This window comes from Hemiscyllium ocellatum, chromosome 6 (genome assembly GCF_020745735.1).
Source record: "Hemiscyllium ocellatum isolate sHemOce1 chromosome 6, sHemOce1.pat.X.cur, whole genome shotgun sequence".
Lineage (NCBI taxonomy): Eukaryota > Metazoa > Chordata > Chondrichthyes > Orectolobiformes > Hemiscylliidae > Hemiscyllium > Hemiscyllium ocellatum.
In genome coordinates, this window is record NC_083406.1 from 121691894 (window position 1) to 121705972 (window position 14079).

A 14079-nucleotide genomic window follows, 5' to 3' on the forward strand; every position below is an offset into this window, starting at 1 on the left:
TTCCCCTATATTCCCATAACCCCCATGCCCCTCCCCATTACCACTATTCCCAATCCCATATCCCATCCCCATTCCCCACATTTCTATTCTGGAGACTGTGCCTGATCCCAACACCAGCCCCCCATCTCTTCCTCCTCTCCCTACCACCCCCCACAACCAGCCTTGCCATCTCACCGACCCGACCCACTCCTCCACCCTGTCAACTACCCTTCCTATCTTGCCTCCTAATCTTCCATTCCACTTCGCCACCACCCCCGCTTCACAACCCCCTGCACTGCACATCTCCTCCCCCATTCCCCACCAAACCACCTCCCAGAACCTCTTCCAGCCTCCTCCTCCCCATCCCATACACCACAAACCTCCACAAACCCCTCCTCCGCAATCCACGACCACTTCCATCTAGAAGGACAGGGGCAGCAGGTACATGGGAACACCATCCCTTGCAGATTCCCCTCCAAGCCCCTCACCATCCTGACTTGGAAATATATCACTGTCCCTTCACTGTCCCTGGGTCACAATCCTGGAATCCCCTCCCCAGGGGCATTGTGGGTCAACCCACAGCACATGGACTGCAGTGGTTCAAGAAGGCAGCTCACCCCCACCTTCTCAAGGGGGCAACTAGGGACAAGCCAAGTTACTGGTCTCTCTTAAACTCCACTCACCACATGTCATCCCTCAGGAACACTGGAAATGGACCAGGAGGAAGCCATTCAGCCCCTTGAGTGTGTTCTGCTAATCAAGAAAATCCTGGCAGATCCCTGACTGATGAGGAGCAGGTTGGGCCTGTACTCATTAGAGTTTAGAAGATTGAGCAGTGACCTCATTGAAACACCCAAGATTCTTAGGGGACTTGACAGGGGGAGATGTGGAGAGGTTGTTTCCCCTGTGGGAGAGTCTAGGACCAGGGGGCATCATCTTGGAATAAGGGGTCACCTGTTTAAGGCGAGATTAGATTAGATTCCCTACAGTGTGGAAACAGGCCCTTTGGCCCAACAAGTCCACACTGACCCTCCGAAGAGTAACCCACCCAGACCCATGTTCCTCTAAATGATGCACCTAACACTATGGATAATTTAGCATGACCAATTCACCCTGACCTGCACATCTTTGGACTGTGGGAGGAAACCCACGCAGACACGGGGAGAATGTGCAAACTCCACACAGACAGTCACCCAAGGCTGGAATCGAACCCGGGACCTTGGTGCTGTGAGGCAGCAGTGCTAACCACTGAGCCACCATGCCATCCTTTGAGAACATGACTGATTGAGTCAATCGGGGGGGCCAGTGTTTGTAGATTTTCAGGAAGTTTTTGACAAACTCCCAAAGAAGAGATTAAAATGTAAAATTAAAGCAGATGGGTTGGGGGTAGTGTATTGAGATGGATAGAGAACTGATTGGCAGACAGGAAACAACAAGTTGGAATAAAGGGCTGGCTATTCACAATATATATTAATGATTTAGATAAGAGAACGAAAGGTAATATCGCCAGGTTTGCTGCTGACACACAGCTGGGTGTGGGGAGGATGCAGAGATGTGTCAGTGTGATTCGCACTGGCTGAGTGAGTAAGCAAACACATGGCAGATAGAGTCAGAGATTCATACAGATGTACAGCATGGAAACAGACCCTTCGGTCCAACCCATCCATGCTGACCAGATATCCCAACCCAATCTAGTCCCACCTGCCAGCACCCGGCCCATATCCCTCCAAACCCTTCCTATTCATATACCCATCCAGATGCCTCTTAAATGTTGCAGTTGTACCAGCCTCCACCACTTCCTTTGGCAGCTCATTCCATACACACACCACCCTCTGTGAAAACGTTGCCCCTTAAGTCTCTTTTATATCTTTCCCCTCTCACCCTAAACCTATGCCCTCTAGTTCTGGACTCCCCGACCCCAGGGAAAAAACTTTGCCTATTTGCCCTATCCATGCCCCTCATAATTTTGTAAACCTCTATGAGGTCACCCCTCAGCCTCTGACGTTCCAGGGAAAACAGCCCCAGCCTGTTGAGCCTCTCCCTATAGCTCAGATCCTCCAACCCTGGCAACATCCTTGTAAATCTTTTCTGAACCCTTTCAGGTTTCACAACATCTTTCCGATAGGAAGGAGACCAGAATTGCATGCAATATTCCAACAGTGGTCTAACCAATGTCCTGTACAGCCACAACATGACCTCCCAACTCCTGTACTCAATACTCTGACCAATAAAGGAAAGCATACCAAACACTGCCTTCACTATCCTATCTACCTGCGACTCCACTTTCAAGGAGCTATGAACCTGCACTCCAAGGTCTCTTTATTTACATCATAAAATGGATCAAGGCGAGGTTACCCACTTTAGGAACTAAGATAAGAAGGAGGGTTATGATCTGAATGGCGATAAGTTGAGAGAGGAGAAGATGCGATGAGACCTGGGTATCTTTGTACGTGAGGAGAAAGTGAGGACTGCAAATATTGGAGGGTCCAAGTCAAAAAGGGTGGTGCTGGAAAAGCACAGCCGGTCTTTCTACACCAGCCAATGACAGTAAGCATTGTAGGGGCAGTGGGCAGTGAGGAAGGTAAATGTTGACCCTCACAGTGAGAGGATCGGAGTACCGGAGCAGGGAGGTCTTGCTGCAATGGTACAGGGCCTTGGTGAGACCACAGCTGGGGTATTGTGGGTAATTTTGGTCTCCTTACCTGAGGAAGGATGTTCTGGTGATGGAGGGAGGGTGTTTCCCAGACTGGGATGGCGGGGCTGATGTATGAGGAGAGATCGGATTGGTTAGGATTCTGTTCACCAAGTTTAGAAGAAACGGGGAATCTCCTGGAAACAGTACCAGACAGGGTAAATGTAGGAAGGGTGTTCCTGATGACCCAGGGAGTCCAGAGCCAGGGGTTACAGTCTCAGGATACAGAGTAGGCTATTTCAGACTGAGCTGGGGAGAAAGCCAGAGAGTGGGGAGCCTGGGAAATTCTCTCACATAGAAAGCAGTTGAGGCCACAACATTGAATGCTTTCAAGAAGGAGTTAGATATAGTCCTTGGAGCTGAAAGGATCAAAGGCTATGGGGAGCAAATGAGAACAGATTGGATGATCATGACCATACTGAATGGTGGAGCAGGCTTGAAGGGCCGAATGGCCTACTCCTGGACCTAGTTTCTAAGTTTAATCGGGACCCAGGGTTAATCTTTGAGGAGTGGATATGAAATGCAGAAAGGAATTTGCATTTCTCTGGTGGTTTTCACTGTCTCAGCTCAGGACATGACAACTTTGATTTTTTTTGGAATGTAGTCTTTGTTGTAATGTAGAAAGCCCAACTGCCAATGTCCATACGGCCATCTGCCTCAGACAGCAACCTGGGATAACGGCCAAGTTTGAGGGACTGAGTTTTAGGGGCAGCAGGATTGTCCAGTCCACGACTGAACTCACTCAGCGCAGGAAGCCCTCAGAGCTGAAGGAGGAAGTCCCATCTCTAGGAGCTCATAACCAATCAGATGACTGACAGCTCCCTCATCTCAGCCGTGTCACCAGGTCTGGAGGTCTCTAGTGGGACTGCACCCATTCTTGGGTATCAAGCAATCAATGTCAAGTGGGGATTGGGAGGGTTGTCTGTGGGAATCCCCAACACGGGAGGGACAGCCAGAAGGTGGGTCTGAGGGGGTGGGTACGAAGGCCAGGTACAAGGCAGCAACACAGGGTAGGGGGCAGAAATGAGGGGACAAATTCCTGCCCAATTGCTGAAGGGACAGGAGGTAAAGCCCACCCATTTTCCAGTGGAGCTCTAAGGCTAATGTGAGCTACGTCTGGTTACATTAACAAAGAGGGAAAGGGATAGTCCGAATTTGGGAAAACTAAAGGTGGTGGATTGGGTTGGGGCTTAGCATTAGGGTTAGAGATAGGGATAGGTTTAGGGATCAGGATAGGGTTAGGGATTGGCATAGGGATAGGGATAGGGTTAGGGAAAGGGATAGGCATAAGGATAAGGTTAGGGATAGGGATATGATTAGGGATAGGGTTAGGGATAGGGATAGGCATAGAGATAGGGATAGGCTTAGGGATAAGGTTAGGGATAGGCATAGAGATAGGGTTAAGGATAGGCATAGGGATAGGGTTAGGGCTGAGTTAGGTATAGGCATAAGGATAGGGATAGGCATAGGGGTAGGGTTAGGGATAGGGATAGGGATAAGGTTAGGGATAAGGTTAGGGATAGGGTTAGGGATAGGCATAGGGATAGGGGTAGAGATAGGAATAGGCATAGACATAGGGTTAGGGATAGGGTTAGGGATAGGGATAGGGATAAGGTTAGGGATAGGGCTAGGGATAGAGATAGGGTTGGGGCTGGGTTAGGAATTGGCGTAGGGATAGGGTTTGGGTTAGGGATAAGGTTAAGGATAGGGTTAGGGATAGGTTTTTGGGTAGGGTTAGAGTTCGGGATAGGGATAGGGAAAGGGATGGGTTTGGAAACAGGGATATCAAGGGATCGGGTTACTACTGTTGAATGATGATTGTTAGGGTGAAAGGATGCAGTTTGGTGTGCGATGAAGTTTCAGGTTCAGAGTCTAGATAGTTCCGAACGTGGTGAGCCTTACGCCCAAGGTTGGACATCAGGGTTCGTGTTGGTCTCATGTTAGGTTTTGTGATTAGAACATGGGCTTGGATTGCAGTGAGACCCAGGGTCAGGTTTGGATTTTGAGGCTCGGCTTCAGACTGTCATTAGAGTGGTTTAGGTACAGGAAGGATGTTCCTGGTGGTGAGGGATTCCAGAACCAGGGATCATAGTTCAAGGATAATGGGTAGGCCATTTCGGACTGAGCTGAGGAGAAATGCCTTCAGCCAGAGAGTGGGAGCCTGGGGAATTCTCTGCCACAGGAAGTGTATGCAGACAAATCTTTATGTCTTCATGGATGGGGTAGACAGAAATCTTGTGGCTGAAGGGATCAAGGGATGTGGGGGTAGGGCAGGATTAGGGTATTGAGCTCAATGATCAACCAATGATCACAGCAGGCTTGGTGGGCCGAATAGCCTTCTCTTGCTCCTGTCTTCTATATTTCCATGGTTCAGGTGAAGGTTGGGTTTACATTTAGAGTTAGAGGTAGGGTTAGGGTTAAGATTAGATTTAGATTGATGATAGGACATAGAACATAGAACATTACAGCACAGTACAGGCCCTTCGGCCCTCAATGTTGCACCATCCTGTCATACCAATCTGAAGCCCATCCCTCCTACTCTATTCCATGTACGTCCATTTGCTTGTCCAATGACGACTTAAATGTACTTAAAGTTGGTGAATCTACTACCATAGCAGGCAAAGCATTCCATACCCTTACTACTCTCTGAGTAAAGAAACTACCTCTGACATCTGTCCTATATCTATCACCCCTCACTTTAAAGTTGTGTCTCCTGTGTTCGCCGTCCCCATACTTGGAAAAAGGCTCTCCCTGCCCACCCTATCTAACCCTCTGATTATCTTATATGTCTCTATTGAGTCACCTCTCAACCTTCCTCTCTCTAACGAGAACAGCCTCAAGTCCCTCAGCCTTTCCTCGTAAGACCTTCCCCCCATATCAGGCAACATCCTGGTAAATCTCCTCTGCACCCTTTCCAAAGCTTCCACATCCTTCTTATAATGTGGTGACCAGAACTGTACACAATACTCCAAGTGTGACCATACCAGAGCCCTGTACAGCCGCAGCATAACCTCCTGGTTTCAGAATTCAATCCCTCTATTAATAAAATCTAAAACACTGTATCCCTTCTTAACAACCCTGTCAGTCTGGGTGGCAACTTTCAGGGATCTGTGTACATGGACACCGAGATCTCTCTGCTCATCTGCACTCCCAAGAATCTTATCATTAGCCCAGTACTTTGCATTCTGATTACTCCATCCAAAGTGTATCACCTCACACTTGTCCACATTAAACTCCATTTGCCGCCTCTCAGCCCAGCTCTGCATCCTATCTATGTCTCTCTGCAACCTACTACATCCTTCATCACTATCCACAACTCCACCAACCTTTGTGTCATCCGCAAATTTACTAACCCACCCTTCTAAGCCCTCGTCCAGGTCATTTATAAAAATGACGAACAGCAGTGGACCCAACACTGACCCTTGTGGTACACCACTGGTAACTGGACACCAAGATGAACATGTTCCATCAACTACAACCCTCTGTTTTCTTTCAGCAAGCCAATTACTGATCCAAACTGCTATATCTCCCACAATCCCATTCCTCCGCATCTTGTACAATAGCCTACTGTGGGGAACCTTATCGAACACCTTGCTGAAATCCATATACACCACATCAACCGGTTTACTCTCATCTACCTGTTTGGTCACTTTCTCAAAAAACTCAATAAAGTTCATTAGGCACGACCTACCCTTCACAAAACCGTGCTGACTGTCCCTGATCAGATAATTCTTTTCTAGATGGTTATAAATCCTATCTCATAACCTTTTCCAACATTTTACCAACAACTGAAGTGAGACTCACTGGTCTGTAATTACCAGGGTTGTCTCTACTCCCCTTTTTGAACAAGGGAACCACATTTGCTATCCTCCCGTCCTCAGGCACTATTCCTGTAGATAATGATGATTTGAAGCTCAATGCCAAAGACTCGGCAATCTCTTCCCTTGCTTCCCAGATGATCCTAGGATAGATCCCATCCAGCCCAGGGGACTTGTCTATTTTCACACTCTGCAGGATTTCTAATACCTCTTCCTTGTGAACCTCAATCTCTTCTAGTCTCGATGCAAGTATCTCTGTATCTTCCTCACCAACATTTTCATTTTCTATAGTGAACACTGTTGAAAAATATTTACTTAGTGCTTCCCCTCCCTCCTCTGACTCCACACACAACTTCCCACTATTATCCTTGATTGGCCCTAATTTAACTCTCGTCATTCTTTTATTCCTGACATACCTATGGAAAGCCTTAGGGTTAACCCTGATCCTATCCGCCAACACCTTCTCATGTCCCCTCCTGGCTCTTCTGAGCTCTCTCTTTAAGTCTTTCCTGACTTTCTTGTAACCCTCAAGCGCCCTAACTGAGTTTTCACATTTTGCCCTAACATAAGCCTTCTTCTTCTTCTTGACCAGGGATTCCACTTCCTTAGTAAACCACGGCTCACGCATTCTATATCTTCCTCCCTGCCTGACAGGTACATACTTATCTAGGACACACAGAGCCTTTCCTTGAATAAGCTCCACATTTTTAATGTGCTCATCCCCTGCAGTTTCCTTCCCCATTCTACGCTTCCTAAATCTTTCCTAATTGCATCGTAATTTCCCTTCCCCCAGCTGTAACTCTTGCTCGATAGAGTACACCTATCCCTTTCCATCACTAAAGTAAACCTGACAGAATTGTGATCGCTGTCTCCAAAGTGCTCACCTACTTCCAAATCTAACACCTGGCCAGGCTCGTTACCCAGTATTAAATCTAAAGTAGCTTCGCCCCTTGTAGGCCTGTCTACATACTGTGTCAGGAAGCCCTCCTGCACACACTGGACAAAAACTGACCCATCTATAGTACTCGTACTGTAGTGATCCCAGTCAATATTTGGTAAGTTGAAGTCCCCCATGACAACTACCCTGTCTCTCTCACTCCTATCCAGAATCATCTTTGCTATCCTTTCCTCTACATCTCTGGGACTATTCGGAGGCCTATAGAAAACTCCCAGCATGGTGACTTCTCCTTTCTGGTTTCTAACCTCAGCCCATACTACCTCAGTTAACGAGTCCCCAAACATTCTTTCTACAGCTGTAATATTGTCCCTGATCAACAATGCCACACCTCCCCCTCTTTTACCATCTTCTCTGTTCTTACTGAAACATCTGAATCCCGGAACCTGCAACAGCCATTCCTGTCCCTGCTCTATCCATGTCTCTGTAATGGCCACAACATCGAAGTCCCAGCTACCAACCCATGCTGCCAGTGCACCCACCTTATTTCGGATGCTCCTTGCGTTGAAGTACGCACACTTCAATCCAGGTTCTCACTTGCCAGTGTCAGATACTTGATTTTGGAACTCCCTACTCTCATCCTCTTCTGTAGCTGTCCTACAATTTTGGTTCCCATCCCCCTGCTGTATTAGTTTAAATCCACCTTAATAGCTTTAGCGAATTTCCCACCCCAGGATATTGGTCCCCCTCTGGTTTAGATGAAGACCATCCTGCTTGTAGAGGTCCCACCTACCCCAGAAAGAGCTCCAATTATCCAAAAACCCGGAACCCTCCCTCCTGCACCATCCCTGCAGCCACGTGTTCAATTCCTCTCTCTCCCTATTCCTCACCTCACTGGCACGTGGCACGGGCAGCAAACCAGGGACAACAACTCTGTTTGTCCTAGCTCTAAGCTTCCATCCTAGCTCCATGAATTTCTGCCTCAAGTCCCCATCTCTCTTCCGACCTATGTCGTTGGTGCCAACGTGGACCATGACTTGGGGCTACTGTCCCTCCCCCGAAGGATCCCAAAAACACGATCAGCGACATCACGGACCCTGGCACCTGAGAGGCAACACACCAACCGTGAGTCTCTCTCATCCCCACAGAACCTCCTATCTGTCCCCCTAACTATCGAGTCCCCAATGACTAAAGCTCTGCTCCTCTTCCCCCTTCCCTTCTGAGCAGCAGGTGCCCCACTGCTTTCCCCTAGTGAGTCATCCCCCCAACTGTATCCAGAACAGTATACTTATTGTTGAGGGGAACGGCCACAGGGGATTCCTGCACTGCCTGCTGGTTCCCTTTCTGTCCCTTAACTGTCACCCATCTGTCTTTCTCTTTTATCTGGGGAGTGACTACCTCTCTGTAAGTCCTGTCAATAACCCCCTCTGCCTCCCGAATGATCCGAAGTTCATCCAACTCCGGCTCCAGTTCCCGAACGCGGTTTTCGAGGAGCTGGAGTTGGGGGCACTTCCCGCAGATGTAGCCAGCGGGGACACTCGTGGTGACCCTTCCCTCCCACATTCTGCAGGAGCATCATCCCCAGCAAGTTCCCTTCCATGCCACTCCCCATCCTGATTTGGAAATATATCGCCATTCCTTGTTGCTGGGTCACAATCCTGGAATTCCTTCCCTCAGGGCATGGTGGGTCTACCCACAGCACATGGACTGCAGTGGATCAAGAAGGCAGCTCACCCCCACCTTCTCGAGGGGCAACTAGATGGGAGGTAAATACTGGCCCAGCCAGTGACACCCACATCCCATGAATATAAAAAGTACATTTGATCCCAGTGCCCTCTCAATCCCTAGGGCCCTGAAATGGTTCTCTTCTCAGGTATTTGTTCCGTGGAATGTTCCTGTTGAATTGAGCTCCTGAGCTCAACAATCCCTGTCTAGAAACATTTGCTCATGTTGCTTTTGATTATTTTGTCAACTACAGTCAGCCCTAATGTAACGGGATAGTTCTGTTCCGATGCTATCTCCCATTATAGGAAAATGGCGCAATAGCCCACCATTTAAACAACAGAGCCAGAATCACGTTTGTAGCCAATACAGGTAAGGGGAGTTCACATTCTCCAAATAACAGGCTAAACTCTTCAAACGCATTAAAGCCAATTTGCGCCGAAGGAACACGTGTTATAGCAGAACGGACTGTTTTCTGTTACGTGTCTCAATGCTGTCCCACCAATGGAAATGGTTTCTCTTTGGGAACACCGTTAACTACCTGTCTTATTTTACACACTACTACAAAACACAGTGGTTAGCACTGCTGCCTCACAGCGCCTGTAGACCCGGGTTCAATTCCCGACTCAGGCGACTGACTGTGTGGAGTTTGCACGTTCTCCCCGTGTCTGCGTGGGTTTCCTCCGGGTGCTCCGGTTTCCTCCCACAGTCACAAAGATGTGCGGGTCAGGTGAATTGGCTGTGCTAAATTGTCCCTAGTGTTAGGGTAGGGGTATGGGTGGGTTGTGCTTCGGCGGGTCGGTGTGGACTTGTTGGGCCGAAGGGCCTGTTTCCACACTGTAAATCAAAAAAAAACCACGGCTTTCTGTGCTCACAGGAGAACCCTCCCAGCCCTTCCCACCACATCGCAGATCAAACAATGTTTCGGGAAATGCCAACGGGACCAGAGTCTAATCCTACACGAGCCCACACATGAAATCAAACACTCACATCGATGGCCATCGAACATGTCACCCTCAGCGAGACCATCCTGAGATTTACCAGCACCAACAGCGGCAGGTGCGAAAGGTCCCAAAGCCGCAGTGTTTGTCCATCTATGGGATGTGGGCTGTCACTGCCAGTTGTATCCCATCCCTTGTTTCCCCCCGAAACAGTTAGGGGGAAGTGCCTTCCTGAACTCCTGCCACCTACAGCTCATTGACATGACTTCAGAAAGTGTTCTGCTGGCTCAGATCACCTTCCCTTCCATAGAGGAGAGACCAGACACACAGAATGGTTTTGCACAGCCTGACAGGTTCATACACACCATTGATGGGATTGATAATATTATTAAACTTCCAGAATTATTAAAGAACTGAGTTTGAAATCCTCCAGTCGCTAGACTTGGGGGAAAACAAACCAAGTAATGACAAACTGCGGGAGATTATCACCACAGGTCCAACAGGATCAGACAGAGGACACCGAGAAACACCAGGTGGAGAACAGATACCTTCCCTGAGAGAGAGAGAGACACCAGTCAGTGTACAGATATCTCTCTGAGAGAGAGAGGGGTGGGGAACTGTGAGACACCAGTCAATGTACAGGTATCTCCCTGAGAGAGAGAGAGAGAGGAGGGACTGAGAGACACCAGTCAGTGTACAGATATCTCTCTGAGAGAGAGAAAGGGAACTGAGAGACATTAGTCAGTGTACAGATATCTCCCTGAGAGACAGAGAGGGGGGACTGAGAGACACCAGTCAGTGTACAGATATCTCTCTGAGAGAGAGAAAGGGAACTGAGAAACATTAGTCAGTGTACAGATATCTCCCTGAGAGACAGAGAGGGGGGACTGAGAGACACCAGTCAATGTACAGTTATCTCCCTGAGAGAGAGAGAGAGAGGAGGGACTGAGAGACACCAGTCAGTGTACAGATATCTCTCTGAGAGAGAGAAAGGGAACTGAGACATTAGTCAGTGTACAGATATCTCCCTGAGAGACAGAGAGGGGGGACTGAGAGACACCAGTCAGTGTACAGATATCTCCCTGAGAGAGAGAGAGAGAGGGGGGGGACTGAGAGACACCAGTCAGTGTACAGATATCTCCATGAGGGAGAGAGAGAGGGGGGGGACTGAGAGACACCAGTCAATGTACAGATATCTGCCTGAGAGAGAGAGGGGGGACTGAGAGACACCAGTCAGTGTACAGATATTTCCCTGGGAGAGAGAGGTGGGGGACTGAGAGACTCCAGTCAGTGTACAGATATCTCCGTGAGAGAGAGAGGGGGGACTGAGACACACCAGTCAGTGTACAGATATTTCCCTGGGAGAGAGAGAAGGGGGACTGAGAGACACCAGTCAGTTTACAGATATCTCCATGAGAGCGAGGGGGGGGGGGGAACTGAGAGACACAAGTCAGTGTACAGATATCTCCCTGGGAGAGAGGGGGTGGGGGGAAACTGAGAGACACCAGTCAGTGTACAGATATCTCCCTGGGAGAGAGAGAGGGGACTGATAGACACCAGTCAGTGTACAGATATCTCCATGAGAGAGAGAGAGAGAGAGTGAAAGTGGACAGATAGACACCTGTCAGTGTACTGATATCTCCCTGAGAGAGAGAGGGGGGGGGGGACTGAGAGACATATGTCAGTGTACAGATATCTCCCTGTGAGAGAGAGAGAGAGAGGAGACTGATGGACACTAGTCAGTGTACAGATATCTCTCTGAGAGAGAGGGGACTGAGAGACACCAGTCAGTGTACAGATATCTCCCTGAGAGAGAGGGGGTGGGGGGAAACTGAGAGACACCAGTCAGTGTACAGATATCTCCCTGGGAGAGAGAGAGGGGACTGATAGACATCAGTCAGTGTACAGATATCTCCCTGAGAGAGAGAGGAGACTGATAGACACCAGTAAGTGTACAGATATCTCCCTGAGAGAGAGGGGACTGAGTGACCCAGTCAGTGTACAGATATCTCCCAGACAGAGAGAGACAGAGAGAGAGATAGAGAGTGAGAGAGGGAACTGAGAGACCCAGTCAGTGTACAGATATCTCCCAGACAGACAGAGAGATAGAGAGAGAGAGAGGGGGGGGGGGGGAACTGAGAGATACCAGTCAATGTGCAGATATCTCCCTGAGAGAGAGAGAGACAAAGAGACAGAGAGAGAGAGAGAGAGACAGAGAGGGGGGGGGGGGGGGGGGAACTGAGAGATACCAGTCAGTGTACAGATACCTACCTTTTCCACATTTTGATTAGTCAGTGAACACAGTTTCCCTTTAAGAATCTACTGCGGTCTAATTTTAAAACCGTTGGTCACAAGGAGCAGTGACGGAGCAGCAGCTGAGATCCAGCTGCCTGACAGCCTGGGTTTCCCCATCTCACCCAAGAGCTGTTGAGAAATATGTTCAATCCTTGCAGTATCTGCTCCCAGCCCCCTTCCTCTTTTGGTTCAATGTTTCTTTAGCATGCCCCTCGCTGTGGGACATCCGTGTCTCTGTAACTATGGAGCATTTGTGTCCATCCGGACCCACAACATCAAAACTGGCTAATCGGCCCATCTCCTCTGTGCTGGTCTCTACGCTGCACCGGACTCTCGACCCACAACCTCTCCATCTCAGCCAATCAGCATGTCTTCCTGTTTTGTTCTCCATCGCATATTTACCCAACTTCCCCTTTCCCAGTGGCTCTCTGTTCATCACCTCCTCCCACTCTCATTCTTGTGTGGGGGAAGAAATCCCTTCAGCTTTTCCAATTGTGATACTCATGACTTTTTAATGTCGATAGCCCTTTGACTCTGGCCCTCCACAGAAACCTCAAAACAGCTCCAGTCCATCTCACCTTTCCAAAAATACTGGGAGGTCATGTTACTGCATTGGTGAGGCTGTTTTTGGAATACTGCAGGCAGTTCTGGTCTCCCTCCTGAAGGAAAGATGTTCATAGAATTCCTACAGTGTGGAAACAGGCCATTCGGCCCAATAAGTGCATACCAACCCTCCAAAGTGTAGCCCACCGAGACTCATTCCCCTACATTTCCCTCTGACTAATGCACCAAACCCACACATCGCTGGACACTATGGGCAATTTAGCATCATCTATTCACCCTAATCTGCACATCTTTGGACTATGAAACTTGAAAGGGTTCAGAAAATATTTACAAGGATGTTGCCAGGGTTGGAGGGTTTGAGCTACAGGAGAAGGCTGCATAGGCTGGGGCTGTTTTCCCTGCAGCGTCGGAGGCTGAGGGGGTGACCTTATAGAGGTTTACAAAATTATGAGGGGTGTGGAATGGGTAACTAGGCAAGGTCTTTTCTCTGGGACGAGGGAGTCCAGAACTAGAGAGAATAGGTTTAGGGTGAGAGGGGAAAGATATAAAAGGGACCCAAGGGGTAACTTTTTCACACAGAGGGTGGTACGTGTATGGAATGAGCTGCCAGAGGATGTGGTGGAGGCTGGTACAATTGTAACATTTCAAAGGCATTTGGATGGGTATATGAATAGGAAGGGTTTGGAGGGATATGGGCCGGGTGCTGGCAAATGGGGCGAGATTAATTTAGGTTATCTGGTCGAGTTAGACCAGAAGGATTGTTTCCAAGCTGGATATCTCCATGACTCTATGAGTCTGTAAATACCGAGTAAGCTATGGACCAGGTGTAGGCAAATAGGATTGGTGTACTTTGGTGTTTGTTGGTTGGCAGAGACATGCTGGGCTGAAGGGCCTGTTTCTGTGCTGCATGATTCTGTGATGAAGAATTATTTGGGGGGTTAATAGCCAGATGTTGGCCTAACCACATAAGGACAGTGCAAAAGGTAAGGTTACCATGGTCTTACCAGACCAGTAGGCTGCTCTCTCTCTCTCTCTCTCTCTCTCTCACTCATTCCAGAGATGGAGATGACTGGTGGGTTTAACCTGAGGGTCACCAGGCCTCTGACAAAGGGAAGAGGTTGAGAAGGAGACTCCTTCCTGGTAACTTCAGCCAGTGCGGGGATTGGACCCACA

General features: G+C 48.8%; 1 protein-coding gene across 1 annotated transcript in view; it reads right to left on the minus strand.

The window, feature by feature from the left end:
• LOC132816569 (cGMP-dependent 3',5'-cyclic phosphodiesterase) overlaps positions 1-12335 on the minus strand; it is a 312596-nt gene extending 300261 nt beyond the window's left edge. Inside the window, exon 1 of the mRNA XM_060826337.1 lies at positions 12319-12335. Coding sequence (XP_060682320.1) covers positions 12319-12329 — 11 coding nt within the window. The 5' untranslated portion in view covers positions 12330-12335. The remainder of the gene's footprint in view (positions 1-12318) is intronic.
• Between the last annotated feature and the right edge of the window lie 1744 nt (positions 12336-14079).